Source organism: Coloeus monedula (assembly GCF_965178545.1).
Source record: "Coloeus monedula genome assembly, chromosome: 15".
Lineage (NCBI taxonomy): Eukaryota > Metazoa > Chordata > Aves > Passeriformes > Corvidae > Coloeus > Coloeus monedula.
The window spans coordinates 14619756-14636163 of record NC_138795.1 but is presented as its reverse complement, the minus strand read 5'-3'; the positions used below and the strand labels follow the sequence as shown (position 1 = coordinate 14636163).

At 41.7% G+C, this 16408-nt stretch overlaps 1 protein-coding gene across 6 annotated transcripts in view; it reads right to left on the bottom strand.

Moving 5' to 3' along the window:
* TENM2 (teneurin transmembrane protein 2) overlaps nucleotides 1–16408 on the bottom strand; it is a gene marked incomplete at both ends in the record, with an annotated part of 482831 nt that overhangs the window by 42817 nt on the left and 423606 nt on the right. For all 6 annotated transcript variants that reach the window (XM_082291373.1, XM_082291374.1, XM_082291375.1 and 3 more), the window contains one exon: nucleotides 9583–9729. In XM_082291373.1, coding sequence (XP_082147499.1) covers nucleotides 9583–9729 — 147 coding nt within the window. The remainder of the gene's footprint in view (nucleotides 1–9582; nucleotides 9730–16408) is intronic.

Here is a 16408-nt window from a genome sequence, read left to right as displayed (position 1 = left end):
GGCAAGAAAATCCTACCAACACACTAGAAATAACAGAGGAAAAAGACAGGATATAAATTACTCCCTTTGACGAATTTACATTTACCTATTCAAGCTGCATCATATTTTTGCTATACCTGTTATTAGAGGTGAGCATAAGTTATGTCTGTAGTAACCTCATCATGCAGCAGATTATGGGATGCTGTAGCCAAACACTTGTGATGACACCATGAACTGGGAATGGGCATATCAATCCCTTAGGCTCCTGTCAGTCATGCGAATCACATCTTTATGCTTGCGAGCCCCCTTGGATATTGTCTGACATTGCAATCTTCAGTAAATTACCCTGCCACTGCCAATCTCACCGTTATCTCACAAACAATCAAGCAGGCAATCAAACTGCTCTGAATTGCCAGTTCAGGACCTGGGAGGCTGGAAACATCTCCATTCAACAGCAGGGAGAAACCTGCCTGTGATTCCTTCCATGTAAGAAGGTTTTGCTGCAGTTCTGTGAATTCAGACTCAGATGCTTTCAGACGCTTACAACAGTATTTTGAAAAGACAGGCACGGAGCATAACACAATTTACTTTTTAGAACATTATTGCTTATATGGCTTTATTCCCCTGTATTAATTTGTTCTCAGATGGCAGGATTCAGGATTGAGGATATTTTTACCTTATGTGAACTAGTTGATCCAGGTTGTACAGCAGCACCAACGTCTGGGTCCGCTCAGCACACACAGCCAGGCCCTGTGCTCTGCTGCTCGGTATCAAAGGCTTAGACACCACTGTGCTGCTCACATCCACAGCTGCTGCTATTATTGACTTTGCTGCTCTGAAAACTCTGACTCCATGCATGAAAGAGTATTGGTTTCTGTCAGAATATACCTGGTTTTAGTTCACCTTTGCCTAATTTGCTATCTGGACTCTTATCACAGAATGGCTGTGATTGGCAAGGACACCTGGAGGTGATCAGGTCCAGCCCCCTGCTCAAGCAAGGCTACCAGATGCTGGTTGCCCTGGACCATGCTCGGACAGCTTTTGAATGACTCTGAGGATGGAGACTCAACAGCCTCACTGGGCATCCTGCTCCAGTGTTCAGTCACTAGACAAAGAAGTGTCTCCCAGCATACATTTGTGCCTGGGGTTGTTCCTCCTCAGATGCAGGACCTTGCACTTCATGAGGTTTCTCTCAGCCCATTTTTCCAGCCATACTGTACTGTTATATATGAAGTAAATTGTTACAGAATCATTTATTTGCATTAGACTCAGCTGATTAAAACCAGAGCTAGAAAAAAAAGTACCTTCTGTAAAAGAAAATTCTGCTATTAGCATAAATTTTAATTAGAATTCAGTACTTCGGGTTTTAATACACAGTTCAGAGCTTGTCATCCTCCAAATTTCCTCAGGTATGCTGAATTATTTATATGGTTAATTCAATGACAAACCCTCACCACTTGCCTCACCAAAATATTGCTGCTTTTCATGGCATACACAGCTGAGTTTCAAGTGGGCAGTGACCTCTCTGATACTCTGCATGCTAAAGGGGGGAGGCTGGAGAGGGAGCTAAGATGGTGCTGAACCTTTTCCAACAATCTGAGAACAAAACAAGTCCTGACTTGGCCTTAACTGAGAAGAAAGAAATAGGAAATTTTGATCTGATTTCAACTGGCAGCACAGGATTAGCTCTCCATTGCTGTTCGTGGTTTTTCTGAATTCTCAAATCTTTTCAGAAATGAAGCAAGCGACATGCTATCCCTCTTGAAGAGTTCACTTTGCTAATGAATACATACATTTCTCAACTTTCTGTGAACTGTTCCACAAGCTTTTTGGCAGACTTAACTACACAGCAAAGAGGAAACTTTGAAGAATTACTTGAAAGTAGATTAACCTACTCATGCATGTCATATTTGTGACTGCCTTATTATTTTATTCCTCTTGACCATCATTAGAAGGACTAAAAGCTCTCAGGAGGAATAGTGATATATTTTACCCCATTAATATTCTAATGTATTTAGAACCTCTCAGCATCAGTGTTCCTTTGTCACTGAATGTATTTCTCACCATGCCCAGGTTACTGGATTGCAGAATTAGAAAGGTGCTACACCTTTCTGCAGAAAGTTGATGCTTGAGCTATTGGGGTTTTTTAAACCTCAATGACTAAATTATCTACAGTTTCCACACTTCTTCAAGCACTTGCAGGTTGTGCTTCAGGTTCAATTCACGATGCATATCAGAATGAGTCCACTTTGACCTGACATCCAGCTCTCTAAGACGATGCTTTCTGTACCCAGCAAGGGACAATTCTGTTTCCAACCCAAAACTCCCGAGCCCACGCTCAGCAGAGGGCATCCTTACACTTCACTAGCTGCAGGAGCTGGGGACTTTCAAAGCCTAATTCCTGGAAATTTTTCTTCTTCCAATAAACATTTCAGACTGATGATTAAAATGGAGGTGGGGAGGGGGGGAACAGAAGCTACTATGAACCCTGAGGGCAAAAGGGTCTTTGATCACTCTGAGGGCAAATTAGTTAATTTATCATGATCCAATTTTAATTATGTGCAGTATTAATATACCCAAGGTGAAAGAATTAGAGATGCTCTATCAGATTATCAAAAGAGTAGGCCTTCTCTCTGCCAACACAGAAATATTTTAATTGAGCTCTAAAACTGCATGCAAAACTGCTTCCACAGGCAGGCTATGCCACAGCCCAGTATATTTTATTACCAGGAAGTTTATCTAATATTTAACCCAAATTTTCACACTTTTGTAGCCTGATCTAATTACTGTGATCTATATTGGCATGTATCATTCAAAATAATTCCTCAGAAGTTCCTGGTGCTAACAAGAAAGGAAACTCTTCTATTCCTGTAGCTCCAGGAATTCTGCTCCAGCCCTGTAAAGACTCCTTGTAAACCATCAGGACACTCATTACACCACTGGCTTTTGTAACTAACTGTGAGCACAACAGAGTATTTTGTAAGCCAAAACCCAAACCTCTCAGGACAAGCTGGATTGTAAATTCCAAGTTGTGGTAAAGCAGAATGAACCAGGAGATTGGTTGTGCCTTCAAATGCCCCAAAACCTCCCCAATGAGGCTTTCAAGTACCCTGGAAGATGAGAGTGGTGAAGCACCAGCCCCACTTCCCTGGCCCACTCAGTATCCCCGTGCTGCCTGGAGCCCTGGCAGTCAGGAAAAGCCTCATTCCTGGGCATTCCTGAGAGCACCAGCTGGAAGAACCCACTGCAGGTGCAGCTCCAGCTATGCATGAGCTTGGGGGTCTCTCAGAACCTGTGGATTATTGATGCTCCAACTCCAAACCACTCCTTGCTCGAGCCAGGCTGACCCAAAGGGCTGTAAGATGAGAACAACCTTGAAAAAAAAAGTTTGTTCAGCTCCAGTGTACACAGCCACCTCCACGGATCCTGGTGCCTTTTCAAACCATGGAATTTGCAGTCACTGAGCTTCCTGCTTTCGCTTCTGCCCGGGCTGTGAGAGGGAGTTACTGTAGTACCACATCCCGTGAGGGACAGGGAAAGGATAAGCTGGCTAATGTGTGTAAAGGCAATTAGAGGCTGACATGAAGTTGTAACACAATCACAAACAAGCACACTCATTAGCTCTTGTCAAACTTTGAGTGCCTACTTTTGATACAGATTTTATACCTGAGCCCACGTGACTCACTCTGGCCCCCATCCACAACAGATTTCATCTCCTGATTGCATTTAATGTTCCACAACTGACTATTGTACAGGCTCCAGGAAGGTATTTTCTGTGCCAAGAGTATTCTGGGTATTTATATTGAGAACTTCATAAAATCTTTTGTCTGTGCTGAATTAGAGACCCCCGCTGAGGCAATGCTTGTTGAGGCAAGCTAAATTACATGATTTGCTTTTGTGCTGTGAAATACTTGTATTATCTTAAATGTCACGAGCCTGATGCAGTATCAAGTCACAGGATTTGTAATTTTCTAAAAGCAATTTTTTTCTAAATGTTTATTGCAGGAAGACACTTTTCTTTCTATTTTCCTTCTGTCTAATTTCAGAGATGAGTTTTCTAAGACAACTCAAATAAACAGCCTTTCAATCAGTCAAGTGCACTGTCCTGACAGTGAACTTCACTAGAAATGTATTTTTCTTGTGAATTGAAGAGATTTCATACTGGAGCAGATAGTTGGCTTTCTCTAATTCGTTATCTTTAATGTATTATGTCAAACAGAATTACCACCAACTGTACTTCCTGGTGGGGTTAAAGATATGGAATAACAAACTGAAGGGCAAAATTTGCCTTCTGAGAGATGCTCATACCTCTTTGGAAAGCCAAGTGGTAAAGACATTAAAATGTATTTTAAAAAGAGTATCCCACTTTGCATAACAAATAAGAAATTCCTCATTTCTATTTAGCTTAGTATTCTGTACAGCTATGGGTTGCTTCCTTTCCTTTTCCTACCAATTTTAGACCAGATAATTACATTGTGAGGAGAAATGTGATCTGGGAAGTGATAGAAGCAGTGATTGCATTTAAGCTTCTTTTTTTTAACCTGCCTGCACCTGTCCTATCCATCCTGATCAAATCTGAAACAAACAAATTTAGCAAAATTTTGCTTATTTTCTGTTTTTCTGAGATTACATAATTTAACTGTTTTGCCAGTAAAAACTATTAAGAATGAGCAATTGTGAATGGATGCAAAAGGTGGCAGAAGAGAGAAAGAAGGAAAAGAAAAGCCTAGAAAGAGCAAGCCTGGTGGGCAATATGGGCTCCTGCCAAGGCTGCCTCTGCAGACGACAGGATTTTTAAATCTGCCTCCCAAATTATCCCAAGGCACTCAGGACAAAGATTCCTCAAATGTGATGGATATCAGCTGCATCCAACATTTAGTGAAACTATACTTTAGAAAAGACATCTGAGTTTTGCTGTGTATCCCATTGTCTCATGCACCTGGAGGCACTGGAACATCTAAGGTGAAATCTAGTTAAGCAGGAGACTGTTTTGAGATACTAAAAACATTTTTCTATTTAAGAACAAGCAAATTATTATAAAATAGTTATTGCAAAATGATGGGTATAAACAGCCACAGTAGTGATTTTCTTTATGCAATATGCCAAAAGAAATAGGAACTTAAAAAGTAGCATATCCTCTGCTGTTCCTCAAAATACCATCTGTAATACCTTAATTTCCTAAAATAAAGCCACGGTGAATTAAATGGGTTATATGTGTCTATTAGGGGGATTATATATTGTAATCACAATTACAGGTCTTAAAATAAAGCTGTTTCTAATCCCTCCAAAAGATGCTTAATAATGATTAGATTACTGAGGGACTGATTAAGGGAAGATAGTAGCTTTAGAAGCAGCCACAGTGAGCAAATTATGTAATCCAAACACGGTTTGGAAAACAGAAGCACCTTCCAATTTAAAGAGATCTTAAAAGTGAGTCAATGCCAGAATGCCCTTCCTTTTCAGTTAGGCTTCCTCCTTAAAGAAAAATGATGAAAAAAAAAAAAAAAGAACAAAAAGATTTTTTTTCAGCATAGTAACTTATGTACCAGAGTAACCCTAAACAGGAAACAGGTTCATAAAGAATCACAGAACCACAGGCTGGTTTGGGTTGGAAGGGACCTTAAAACTCATCCAGTGCCACCCCCTGCCATGGGCAGGGACACCTTCCACTGCCCCAGGTTGCTCCAAGCCCCTCCAACCTGGCCTTGGACACTTCCAGGAGAAAGACTTAGTTAAGCCCATGTTACCACCATATGGTGGTAAGGACAAAAGCAGGTGAATTTCCCAATGTTACCTCACAGCTCCACCTGAACAGCCCTAAGAGGAGAAAACAGATTTGGAGATTCTCTTCTCTTGCTGCTCTGGAATCACATTCCATTTATGCCAGTAATCCACACTGACATCTCATTTAAAATGAAGATTGTAAGTCTAAAAGAGAGGGGGACTCATCTGCCTCTTCTAGGAATAAACCAACTAAAGGACATTGATCTGAAATGGAAAGAAAATATTAAGTATAATCTTTCATTTTTCTCTTTTTGAACTATGGTATGGAGTTTGCATTGTGGCAGATAATAAGACAAAGCAGGACAAATGGGAAACCCTCTGGAGTCAGTGGCAATGCTCTCCTTGACATTCATAAAATGAAGACTTGGCCCAAGGCCTTTGAATCTGATTGTGAGATACAATTGCAATAAGAATGGCTGAACAGGGAAAAAGCTCCAAAATATTTAAATTTGCTGCCACAGAAGACAGGAAATGATAGTTCCCTTTCAGTGACATGCTGAAGGAACTGTATTTTAACAACATGCAGAAAGGAAGGAGGTTAAACTGTCCAGAGAAAGACCTCATTTAGGGAAAAAAAAAGTATTTTTAGCTACCCTACTGCCTTCTGAAAGAACAGCTTGTTTGTTCTGTACTACCCCAGAACTACTTGCTTAGGTTAACAGAGCAATGTTGGTAATGGAGCAGCAAATGAGTGCAACACTTTGCTGCAAATAAACTCAGCTGAGTTTCAAATGAAAAGAGTGACTGGGAGGAGAGGCAATTTCTTTAACTTCTAATAAACTTGCATTTTATGTGAAACTTGGGGTTGTGGTAACTCGCTGGATCTTTAATATTGATTCCCATAGTACAGTTTTCAGCTTTGTCTAATGAGAAAACTTAATTTTATCTGTTCCTTTATATATAGAGTCACAATTACACAAAGGTGCAGCTGGAAGCACAGAACACACATCCCTTCCAGCCTCTCCATTCCTGCACACTCCCCTACAAACACAGAGGTCACAGGACACATTCCTGGCCAGGTGTGCAGTGAACCAGGCACATACAGAGCAGCACATCTTAGGCAAAGGCAGGACTGCACTCTAAGATACCAAGCATTAAGTGATTAACATTATATTCGTTGTTTGAGTTTTGTTGTAGTTCTTGTGACTGTCAATTTGACAAACTGATGGTGAGGACAACGTCTTTGTCCTCACAGTGCATATGGGAAAGGACCCCATGACATCTCAAAGAAATCTGAAACCCAAAATATAATCAAGCAAACTGCAGCTGCACAAATCACCAAGGCATGAGGGAGAGCGAGAGCGCTGCAGTGGCACAGCCTGTGGGGAGCTCTGTGTAGGAAACACACCGTGGCTCAAAGGCTCTCTTTCCTTTTTCAGGAGTGCCTGGCAAGCTTGTGGAGAAACAGCAGCTGAACAGGTGCTGAACAGCACCTGACCTCCCTTATACAAACATTCTACAGGAATTAATAAGGATGAGACTATTAAGAGCAGGAATGAGCATTGAATTAAAGTACTGAGCAAAGGGTCAGAAGACAAGAGATTCATTTCTGCCTTTATCATAAAATCCCCATATGAAAATGTGTGAGTCAAAGGGACTTCTCAGGTTGTTTGGATCTTGGCTCAAGCTTAAATTTTCAAACTGTTTACATGCACAAGAACCAACGAGCAGTAACCACTCTAGTCTCTGGAAAAAAAATTACTTAAAATGCAAACATTGAGAACATCTGAAGAGTTCTCCCCTAAACCTCTCCAGCCTTCAGCTAGACCATCTAATTTTCTTTCAGGTGCTTTACTATGGTAAACCAAAATCCATGCAACTTGCATGATAATGAAATATACAATTCTTCATTAATTATTAATTAATAATATTATATATCTGTTGTATGGCATATTCTCTCTGTATTCTTTGCCTTTGATAAGCTACTGTTTGCCTTCCTTGAGTAAGGTTTACAGTTCTACAATTTTTCATTAGGATGAGCAGCTGAATAGTGTCACTGGTCATTTTTAGCCCTGCTTGTCTGTCTGTTTTACAAGTGCAAAATACTGTCCTAGATATATAAATAAACTTCTTGTTCTGGCATTTCCAAAAACATTTCCAAACTTTTTCCTTTATTTGAGAAAATTCTAGTAATACATCCATTTTCAAATTTCCCTTTATAACCTTCAAAGCCTGTAAAAACGGCAAACCCAAACATTTAACTTCCTAGTTTCTTACACTGAATATTAACACAAGTTTAGTGGGTTTTGTTGTATACTTAAATGCCAATTAACATACTTTGGCAGTTAGATTCTGCTCTTTACAATTCTGTAACAGCTGTAAAGCAAGCTCTAGTTCTCTGAAACTGAATTAGCTTTAGAACTTCTAAAATACTCCTCTAAGCACTGAGCATGTGGAACCAAGGAACTAACAGAGGATTTACAAATTAAAACTAGCTGATGATATTCAGGTGTGGTTAATATCATGTAATCAAAACCAAATACACCTTTTTCTCAGTTTGGGACTTACAAACAGTTTCTAAACCCTGAAATCTTACATAGAATTAAAACACTCATCCTAATGACAATTTTACCCTTGATACAGCCCAACGTTGCTTTGCAGTTTTAGGAAATACATTTCTAAAATATCTATTGATCAGCAAACAGCAGATGCTTTCTTTAGATTAATTATTGGCCAAAGAAAAGGGAAGGCATCTCAAGGAAGAAAGCTGTGTGTGATGTTTGGTTTGTAACAGAGAGCAGAAGCCCACGAAAAAGAATCTCTGTGATTTACTAAAGACATTATATTGAAAGGAATAAGAAAGTTCCTTTAAATGAAGGAGCAAATTAACCGATCTTGTTTAGAAAGAACAACATCTCAGAACTGCTTTCAGGCCACCACGGAAGGCTCTACAAAACCAGAAAAACAGCTTTGAAGGGAAACACAGGACACATCCTATATTTAATAGGGAAATGCCTGATAAAGGGCAGGAAAAAAAAGCTGGGATGTCAGCCCCTTACACCATACACGCCCATTCAGCACATCTCACCCAACCCTTCAGAGTCTGGCACGTGAACTGTGCAGTGTGACAGCAAGGGACAGCCTGGCAGGGGCTGTGTGAGAGCAGGGGACAGCCAGACAGGGGCTGTGTGACAGCAAGGGACAGCCGGACAGGGGCTGTGTGAGAGCAGGGGACAGCCTGGCAGGGGCTGTGTGAGAGCAGGGGACAGCCAGACAGGAGCTGTGTGAGAGCAGGGGACAGCCTGGCAGGAGCTGTGTGAGAGCAGGGGACAGCCAGACAGGAGCTGTGTGAGAGCAGGGGACAGCCGGACAGGGGCTGTGTGAGAGCAGGGGACAGCCTGGCAGGGGCTGTGTGAGAGCAGGGGACAGCCGGACAGGGGCTGTGTGAGAGCAGGGGACAGCCGGACAGGGGCTGTGTGAGAGCAGGGGACAGCCGGACAGGGGCTGTGTGAGAGCAGGGGACAGCCGGACAGGGGCTGTGCACAGGACAGCTGGGTCCCAGCACGGACAATACAAGGTGGCTCTGTCAGCTGCTCCGAGGGGCACACGGGCACAGGGAGCTCCTCTGCCGCTCCTGTGCCCCAGGAGCCCGCAGCAGGCAGCTCTGCTGTGCCCCCACCGAGGCTTTGGGTGGGACCGAGCCTCCCGCCGGGGGGTCCCTGCATGTCCCGCACGGCCGCAGCTCCCTGTCCTTTGTTGGAGAGAAATGGAACACCTGACAGCAGTGACAGCCACAGCCCTTCTGCAGGACAATGACTCCCGAGGCCGGTGTGTGCAGCCCTCTGCTCTTTCGGACTGCAATTGAAAGCCTTTGCTCACCTCCTTCGTTATCCTTGTTGTCGGCACAGGCGGTTTCCATGGCGACGCTGCATCCCGGCCCCCTCCAGCCGCTCTGGCAGACGCACTGCCAGCTGTTCTGGCCCAGCGTGCATCTCCCGTTGCCATTGCACAGGTCCGGGCAGCCATCTGGGAGGACAAACGGAGAAGGTGAGCCCAGGGCACTCCCACCCCGCTGTGCTCAGGCCGTGCTACTGTGCAGACAAAAAGGCTCAGTCCTGCCACTTGGCAGGAACACTCTCGGTAAAGGAAGGGGACACCCTGGAGAAATGGGGATCTAGCTCAAGCCTAAGGGAGGAAGAGCCCTACCTGCTGTAACACGTTTTAAGAACCCTGTAAAGACTCAGACCTTGAGCTGATAGAAATGACAGTCTGCTTACAGAAGAGCTGTCTCTTATTTTTCTCACTGTATGTGCGTGCACACAGGAGGGAGAACACCTTCTTCAACAAGCTCGTCAATGCTCAGAGGACTTTTTGTACTGTGTGTTGCATCATTCTCCAGAATGTCTCTAAACACAAAGTTTAAATAAATAGTTTTGAAAATATTTTCCTTCATTGACAGTAATTTTAGAATACCTACTTATTTAACACTACGTTTACTTATATTTTGGTGTAACATCTCACACTTTCTGAAAAACTTATTAGAAGAGATAACCCTCCAACGATGTATGTTTTGAATTGATTATGAATATGACATGATTTATTGTATAGCAAGAGCCAAATTAGGAACAAAAATATTAATTAGCTAAGCTGCTTACATGTTCTAACAAATGTCCATAGGTGATAGAATACCTCGACTCCTCTTTCTGGGAAGTAAATGAGTCTCAGGAGACACTCTTGTATCTTACTGAATATTCATTATGAAAAAGGGTAAGAAAACCAAACTGCAACCTTGGTATATACAATCACATCTATCAACACCCAATCCACACAAGCATGAGTATTTGTCTTTGGGGTGACAGAAGATTTGAGGCCTGCAGCAAACCTCTCACAGCACCTCTTCACGAGTCTGAGCAGGAGGAGAAGGCTGTGTTGCCTGACGATGGGTGTGTGTTTTTATAAACCACAGCTCGGAGTTTGTCTCTTGCTGCTCCTCCCAGCTGCCTTGGCTGTAGCCAGGTGAAGTCAGAGAGCAGTTTCTCTGACCCCAGATTCATTCTCACAATGCTGCAGGAGTTTCCCATCCAACAAAGTGATATCCCTGGAACTCACTCAGCTGGTATCACAACAGGTCAAAGACTATTCAGTTCATGGTACACAGAAAGCTGTCAGCAGATAGAAACAAGTCCTATGAGTTTTATTTCAATGTTGATGCATATTAAAAAAATAAAATGTTCCTTACACTTAAATTTAGGGTTATTTTGCCACTACGTATTTTAGCTTAAAAAAATTCAGTTACTTTTGCAGTACAGGTAATAGATTTTCAAGACATTTAGTTTATCTCTTTCATTTGTCAGGTTGTTTGAATGACCAAAATGATAATGTTTGAGGGGAGGCATCACAGTATAGGACGAATTATTTGTTTTAAATGAAGAACAAATAGTAATTGTGAATATACACACACGGTTGGTTTTATACTGAGGCACCAAAGAGAATTAAATCACTGAAGCAGTTTGCCTTGCAGCGTATGAGCAAGATGAAAACATGAACAGTAGGGAGCTAGCAAAATCCCTGAAAAGTTTTAAGTGCAGCTGGGGATTAATGGACATGACTTTGCGTTTAGTGTAGAGAGGGAAGGCAGCATCACTGCCATGGACATGGTGTTGCTAGGAAACACTATGCTACCTCCACAGAGCCTATTTAACTGCAGCCTGCCACAGACAGAGCTGGTGTTTGAATAGCATAAATATCAGAAGGAAGGGAATGAACAGCAGTAGACTACAATAGGATCCAAGTACTTGGACAATAATATCTTCCTTAAAAAGATCTATTAAGTTAATGATGAATTAGCTTTGAAACAGCTTTAAGTAATGGACAACTACTTAGGCATTTTGCACGGTTATGTCTCTGTACATGCCTACGTATATATATGGATTTCTGGTTTTGCCTTTCTTCAAGCAAGTATCTATACAGCATTCTAGTCTGTTAGACCAACCAGAAATCAGAGCTCCATTATGATCTAGTAATAACCAGTTTTCTTCTAAAAAAGGTTTATATTTAGGAATTGCACCGACTATCTGTATTTAACTCTTCCTGCCTGTGCATGTGAGCAGGGATTAGTACTGATGAACATCCTCTGCACACACAGGATTTCCACATATCTCATGGGCTTGGTGGCCATCAAGGGGTTTGGGGAGTAGACAAGGTGACAAAGTGCCTGCCTGAGGAGCCTTCAGAGCCTCAGCCAAGGCTCAGTGCCACAGCTGGACAGATGGCCTTTGCTGGACACGCTCACTGCAGGAAGCACACCCAGCACTTGGTGCTCTGTCAGAGCCTGCTTTCATTGTGCAGCCACACTCAGCAGTGTGCTGCCTCCTGGCTGGCTGGGGAATTCTCCCAGAGCCAGGCAGTCACAGTCACAGAGGGAAGGGCTATCAGCATCTCATCTCAAGAAGCAATCCAGCGTGGAATGAAGCTCCCAGTGACTGCATGGAAAAGGGCCTTTCGTGCTAAGCAGACAGGTTGCTATTCCTGGTGTGTAGAGAAATTCTCCTCAACTTTTCCATTACAGTATGCTTAATGGAAAATGTCAAGAAGCAAGGTTAAAAAAGAAGAAAGTGCTTGTTTAAAGTGCTAGATTGACAACCTATTTATTCACAGAACAGGCAGAGGACAGGCAACAGCCGTTCAAGTGTCTCACACTTTTCTAGCTGCTGCTAAAGGTGAAACACTAATGCAGCCTCCCTTCTCTCTATCTCCAACTTGCCTGTGGGATTGGAAATTGGGAGCTTTACTACAAGTACATATGAATTTACAATTAAAATAGCAAGGAAGATTTCAGTACATTTTCCAGTGTTGCATCAGGAATCTGTGATGAGCATATGAGAGACACCAGAGTCAGAATCACTATGAATAGCAAAAACCATAATATGGCCAGTGCTTGGTTCAAAAATGGAGAGTGCTGGATATATTTACATATATATTTATATAAGAGAATACTCCCAGGTTTCACCTACAGTGAAAATATTCTTAGATTAAATTGTAAAATGATTACTTCATTTTTGAACTTGGAAAAATAATCTCCAGTATCTAGGCAGTATATCAAGAATTCTAATCCAATTTTGGATAAATGCTGCACAGAGAGCTTCTTTTCACTCTGGTACTCCCAAACTCCAGGTATACAAATACACATGTCCAGCTTCCCACACATACATAGATCTTCCATTGCATAAACTACTTTAAACTCCACACCAAACATTTTAACTAAACTAAAACATGAAGTCTGCCCAACTAATATGTGGTTTCAGTCAGAATCATCAGAACTCCCACTTATGGTGAGGAAAATCTTTCTGAAAAAAAAGAAAGGGAAAGGGCGGACAGGGAAAGAGAAGTTAGAGAAACCTTGCTCTTTTTAAAGTTTCCAAACTCTGATGGGAGAGGTAGCCTCTGAGTATAATTAAAGGAAAAAAAGAGAATAGGAGAGATGAAGGAAAAAAAAATCTAAGTGGCATCTCGTAAGCACATAGAGAAAAGGATGATGCTTTTAGCCTTTGCTCAAGTTTGTATATGGAAAGACAGAAGTAAATCAAGATCTTGTGTCTTTTGAGTCCTTCTGATCCTATGCTATCAGCCATTTATTCTCCAAACAGTATCTTCCAGCAGAATGGGTTCCTAGCAGCTCTCCCCATTTAGTGCACATGTGGTGCAGCTACAGTCTGGAATATGGTCTCTCATCTTTCCACATTACCTCGTTTCACACATCCTGATCAAAGTCTGCTGGCAGCCACTGGAGCCTTCCCAGTGACTTCAGCTGAGGCTGGACCAGGTGGTCCTGTGGGTGAAGAAGCCCTGCAGTGAAGAGTGTGTTCTACAGCACAGTGTTTTCTCAATCACAGGATGCACACGAGTTTCAAGGGGAACATTTAAATTACATTTCAATCCTCCTCTTCTCATTACAGCTGTTAACTACAGAACTGTAGCAAATAAAAGTAGTCTGGGATATGATGGTACCTAAAGAATTTAGAGAAATGACATAAAAGCAGTAATGACAATAGCCTGTTTAATTTGGATTTTAGAGGATAATCACTGTTTTCATATTTTCTGTTCATTCCTTCAGTGAGCTGCTGGTATGCCTACAGCTATCTAGCAAATAATAAATGAGGTACATAGAATGAGGTACCTAGCAACATTGAAAATAGAATTATGCTTTTTATTTGCTATTGTTATTTTTTAATCCTTCAATTCCAAAGCCTGCAGGGCTTAGTTAAAGCCAAAGAAAGGGCATACAAATAAAAATGACACAGTGTTATTGTAGGCACATGCACAAGTCATTTTCTACAGAGTAATACTTCAACTGAAATAAACTCAAACCCCAAACACATAACTAAACACATGTCAGTGAAATAGAGTGTTGGTTGAGCAAGAGGTGAGGCCCCTTTGAGTGAGTCTGGACAGTTCCAGAACAGGCTGGAGCCATGCAGAGGCACCAGCCCAGGTCTCTGAAGCAGGGTGCTGACACTGATTGACAAATTGCTAAGAATGAAGCCAGGCTCTCAGTGCAGCACAAAGCCCAGCGTCGCTGCTCACGCACCACAGCGGAGCTGCTGCTTTCCAGAGGAGCAGGAGCTTCTCCGTGGCACTGAAGTGTTTGTCACCAGAGTGCTCTGCCTGCCTGCCTTGCTGCTTCTTTTTCTCCTTTTTTTTTTGAGAAAGTATTTTGTTTAAAACTACTCAACACCCTAAATATCTCTTTAAGCCACACATCAAAAAAAGGAGTAAAGAATAAATATCTACTTGCTGATGTGCTGTGCAGATGAATACATGCCTGAGTTAGAACTACAGACTGGCCCAGATACAATTTTATTTATTGAACAGGCTGAAAAAAAAAAGAAAGCCCAAAAAGTATGTTTAAAGAGCCCTGAAATCCTCCACTCTACCTCCTGTGCAGACAGACAACCTGTAATTTTAAGTAAGATTCCTTAAATTGCCCGGAATATGTATGTCATAACAGAATTTCCCCCTAAATTCTATCTACTATCTCTCCATGCAATTCCAGTCTTTACACATAAAGGCAGGAACTCAGGGAATATCCAGCTTTCCAAAAAAACCAGAGAAATAGGAGAAAAAAACATGTGTGGCTGTTTAGAAGTAAAGCTCACACAAAAGGGAACTGCTGGTATGAAAAAGTATCCAGAAAAGTCACTTGCATCATTCTGAAGAAAAAGAACAAAAGAGATACAGAGACAAACACAAACTAAAAGAGTGGGAAGCTCATGTTGCAGTATAGGTCACAAAAATTTGAGATTGAAGAAAACCCCAGGGGTGCAAGACCTTCATGCCTTGTTAACAGGGGACTGCTCCCAGAACATTCCATGTTCTCCAACTTCATGTTAAGTGACTCAAGCAGGTGGGCTCCTGTGACTTGTGGGGGAGACACCCTCCAGGTCTCCCTCTTGTGCACAACCAACAGAGTTCTCTGTCACAGCTTTTGGTGCGACCCCTGCTCCAAGCTGCCAACAGCTAGGCAGGGAAAAGAGGGGACAGTTTGTGCTACACTGTCCTGAGACTTGAGGAAACCAAACAGACCAATAATCAAAAAGTCCATGTCTGCTCAGAAGGCTGAGTATGCACACAGAGCTTTAGCTGAGCCCAGAATTTGGGCTACTTATACATAGAACAGACAGTTTCTAGAAGGAAGGGAGACTGTCTTAGGGAAGTTCAGTCATCAGACTGAGAAGCCTCTGCAGTGCTGAAGTTCAAGCGCTCTGTGACAACCAGGCAGGGTTCTCTCTGCACCCCAAAATTGTGAATGTGTGCACAAAGACACCTCACCTCCTGCACAGAACCCAATGCTATGTCCCATGGCTTTGCCAGGATCAGGTGACAAGTTTCAATGGTGCACCAGCATGAGCAAAGAAGTTATGTCAAATATAAGTTAAGAAACCGCTGCAGCCCAAAAGCTGTAGCAGAGCCACACAGTTCTTTCTAGAGGCCAAGCAGGTTATTTGCTGAAATTTTGAGCAGGAGCTAAAATTTGACTCTACCAGCACATTTGAGTTACACAGTGTATTCTTTTCAAACAAGACTCATATCCAACTCCTATTCATATACTCCATAAAAAGTTACATAAAAGATGCAGTAAAATTTGTACTTAAGATAGCTGGGTCTTTCAAATTAATCTTACTCTAACAAAATCCATTTAGAATATAATTCCAGGTGAAATTGCATTCATAAAACTACTACCACAACCATAATCTTTTACTGTATTAATGTTCCTGATATCACATACAAGCACTGGCATCATCCTTTGTAATATGTAATATCCTTTCTGAGAAAGACACCTTCTCAAGTTCGATTTATCTCTAAAATAACATCTACATAAATAGTTTTGTGGCAGTGTAATGATAAAGTGATCTATGAGACATGATGTGTAAATTCAGTCAATTGAAGGGCAACAAGCAAAACACTGACTTCATATTTAAAATATCTAACCTAATTGCAGTGTAATCTAGACTTAATGCAATTTAGGATTTTTGGAGGAAGACATTCTCAGTTCAGTCATTAGCTTCAAACTACTTTTTTTCACTTCACAAATCCTCCATACATGGCATAGAGGAGGAACACATTTCTTTACTCCTTTGATGAGAACCTCCATATAGAGATAAAAAATAAAAATCACGTATTACACACTTTTTCTCCAAATGCTAAT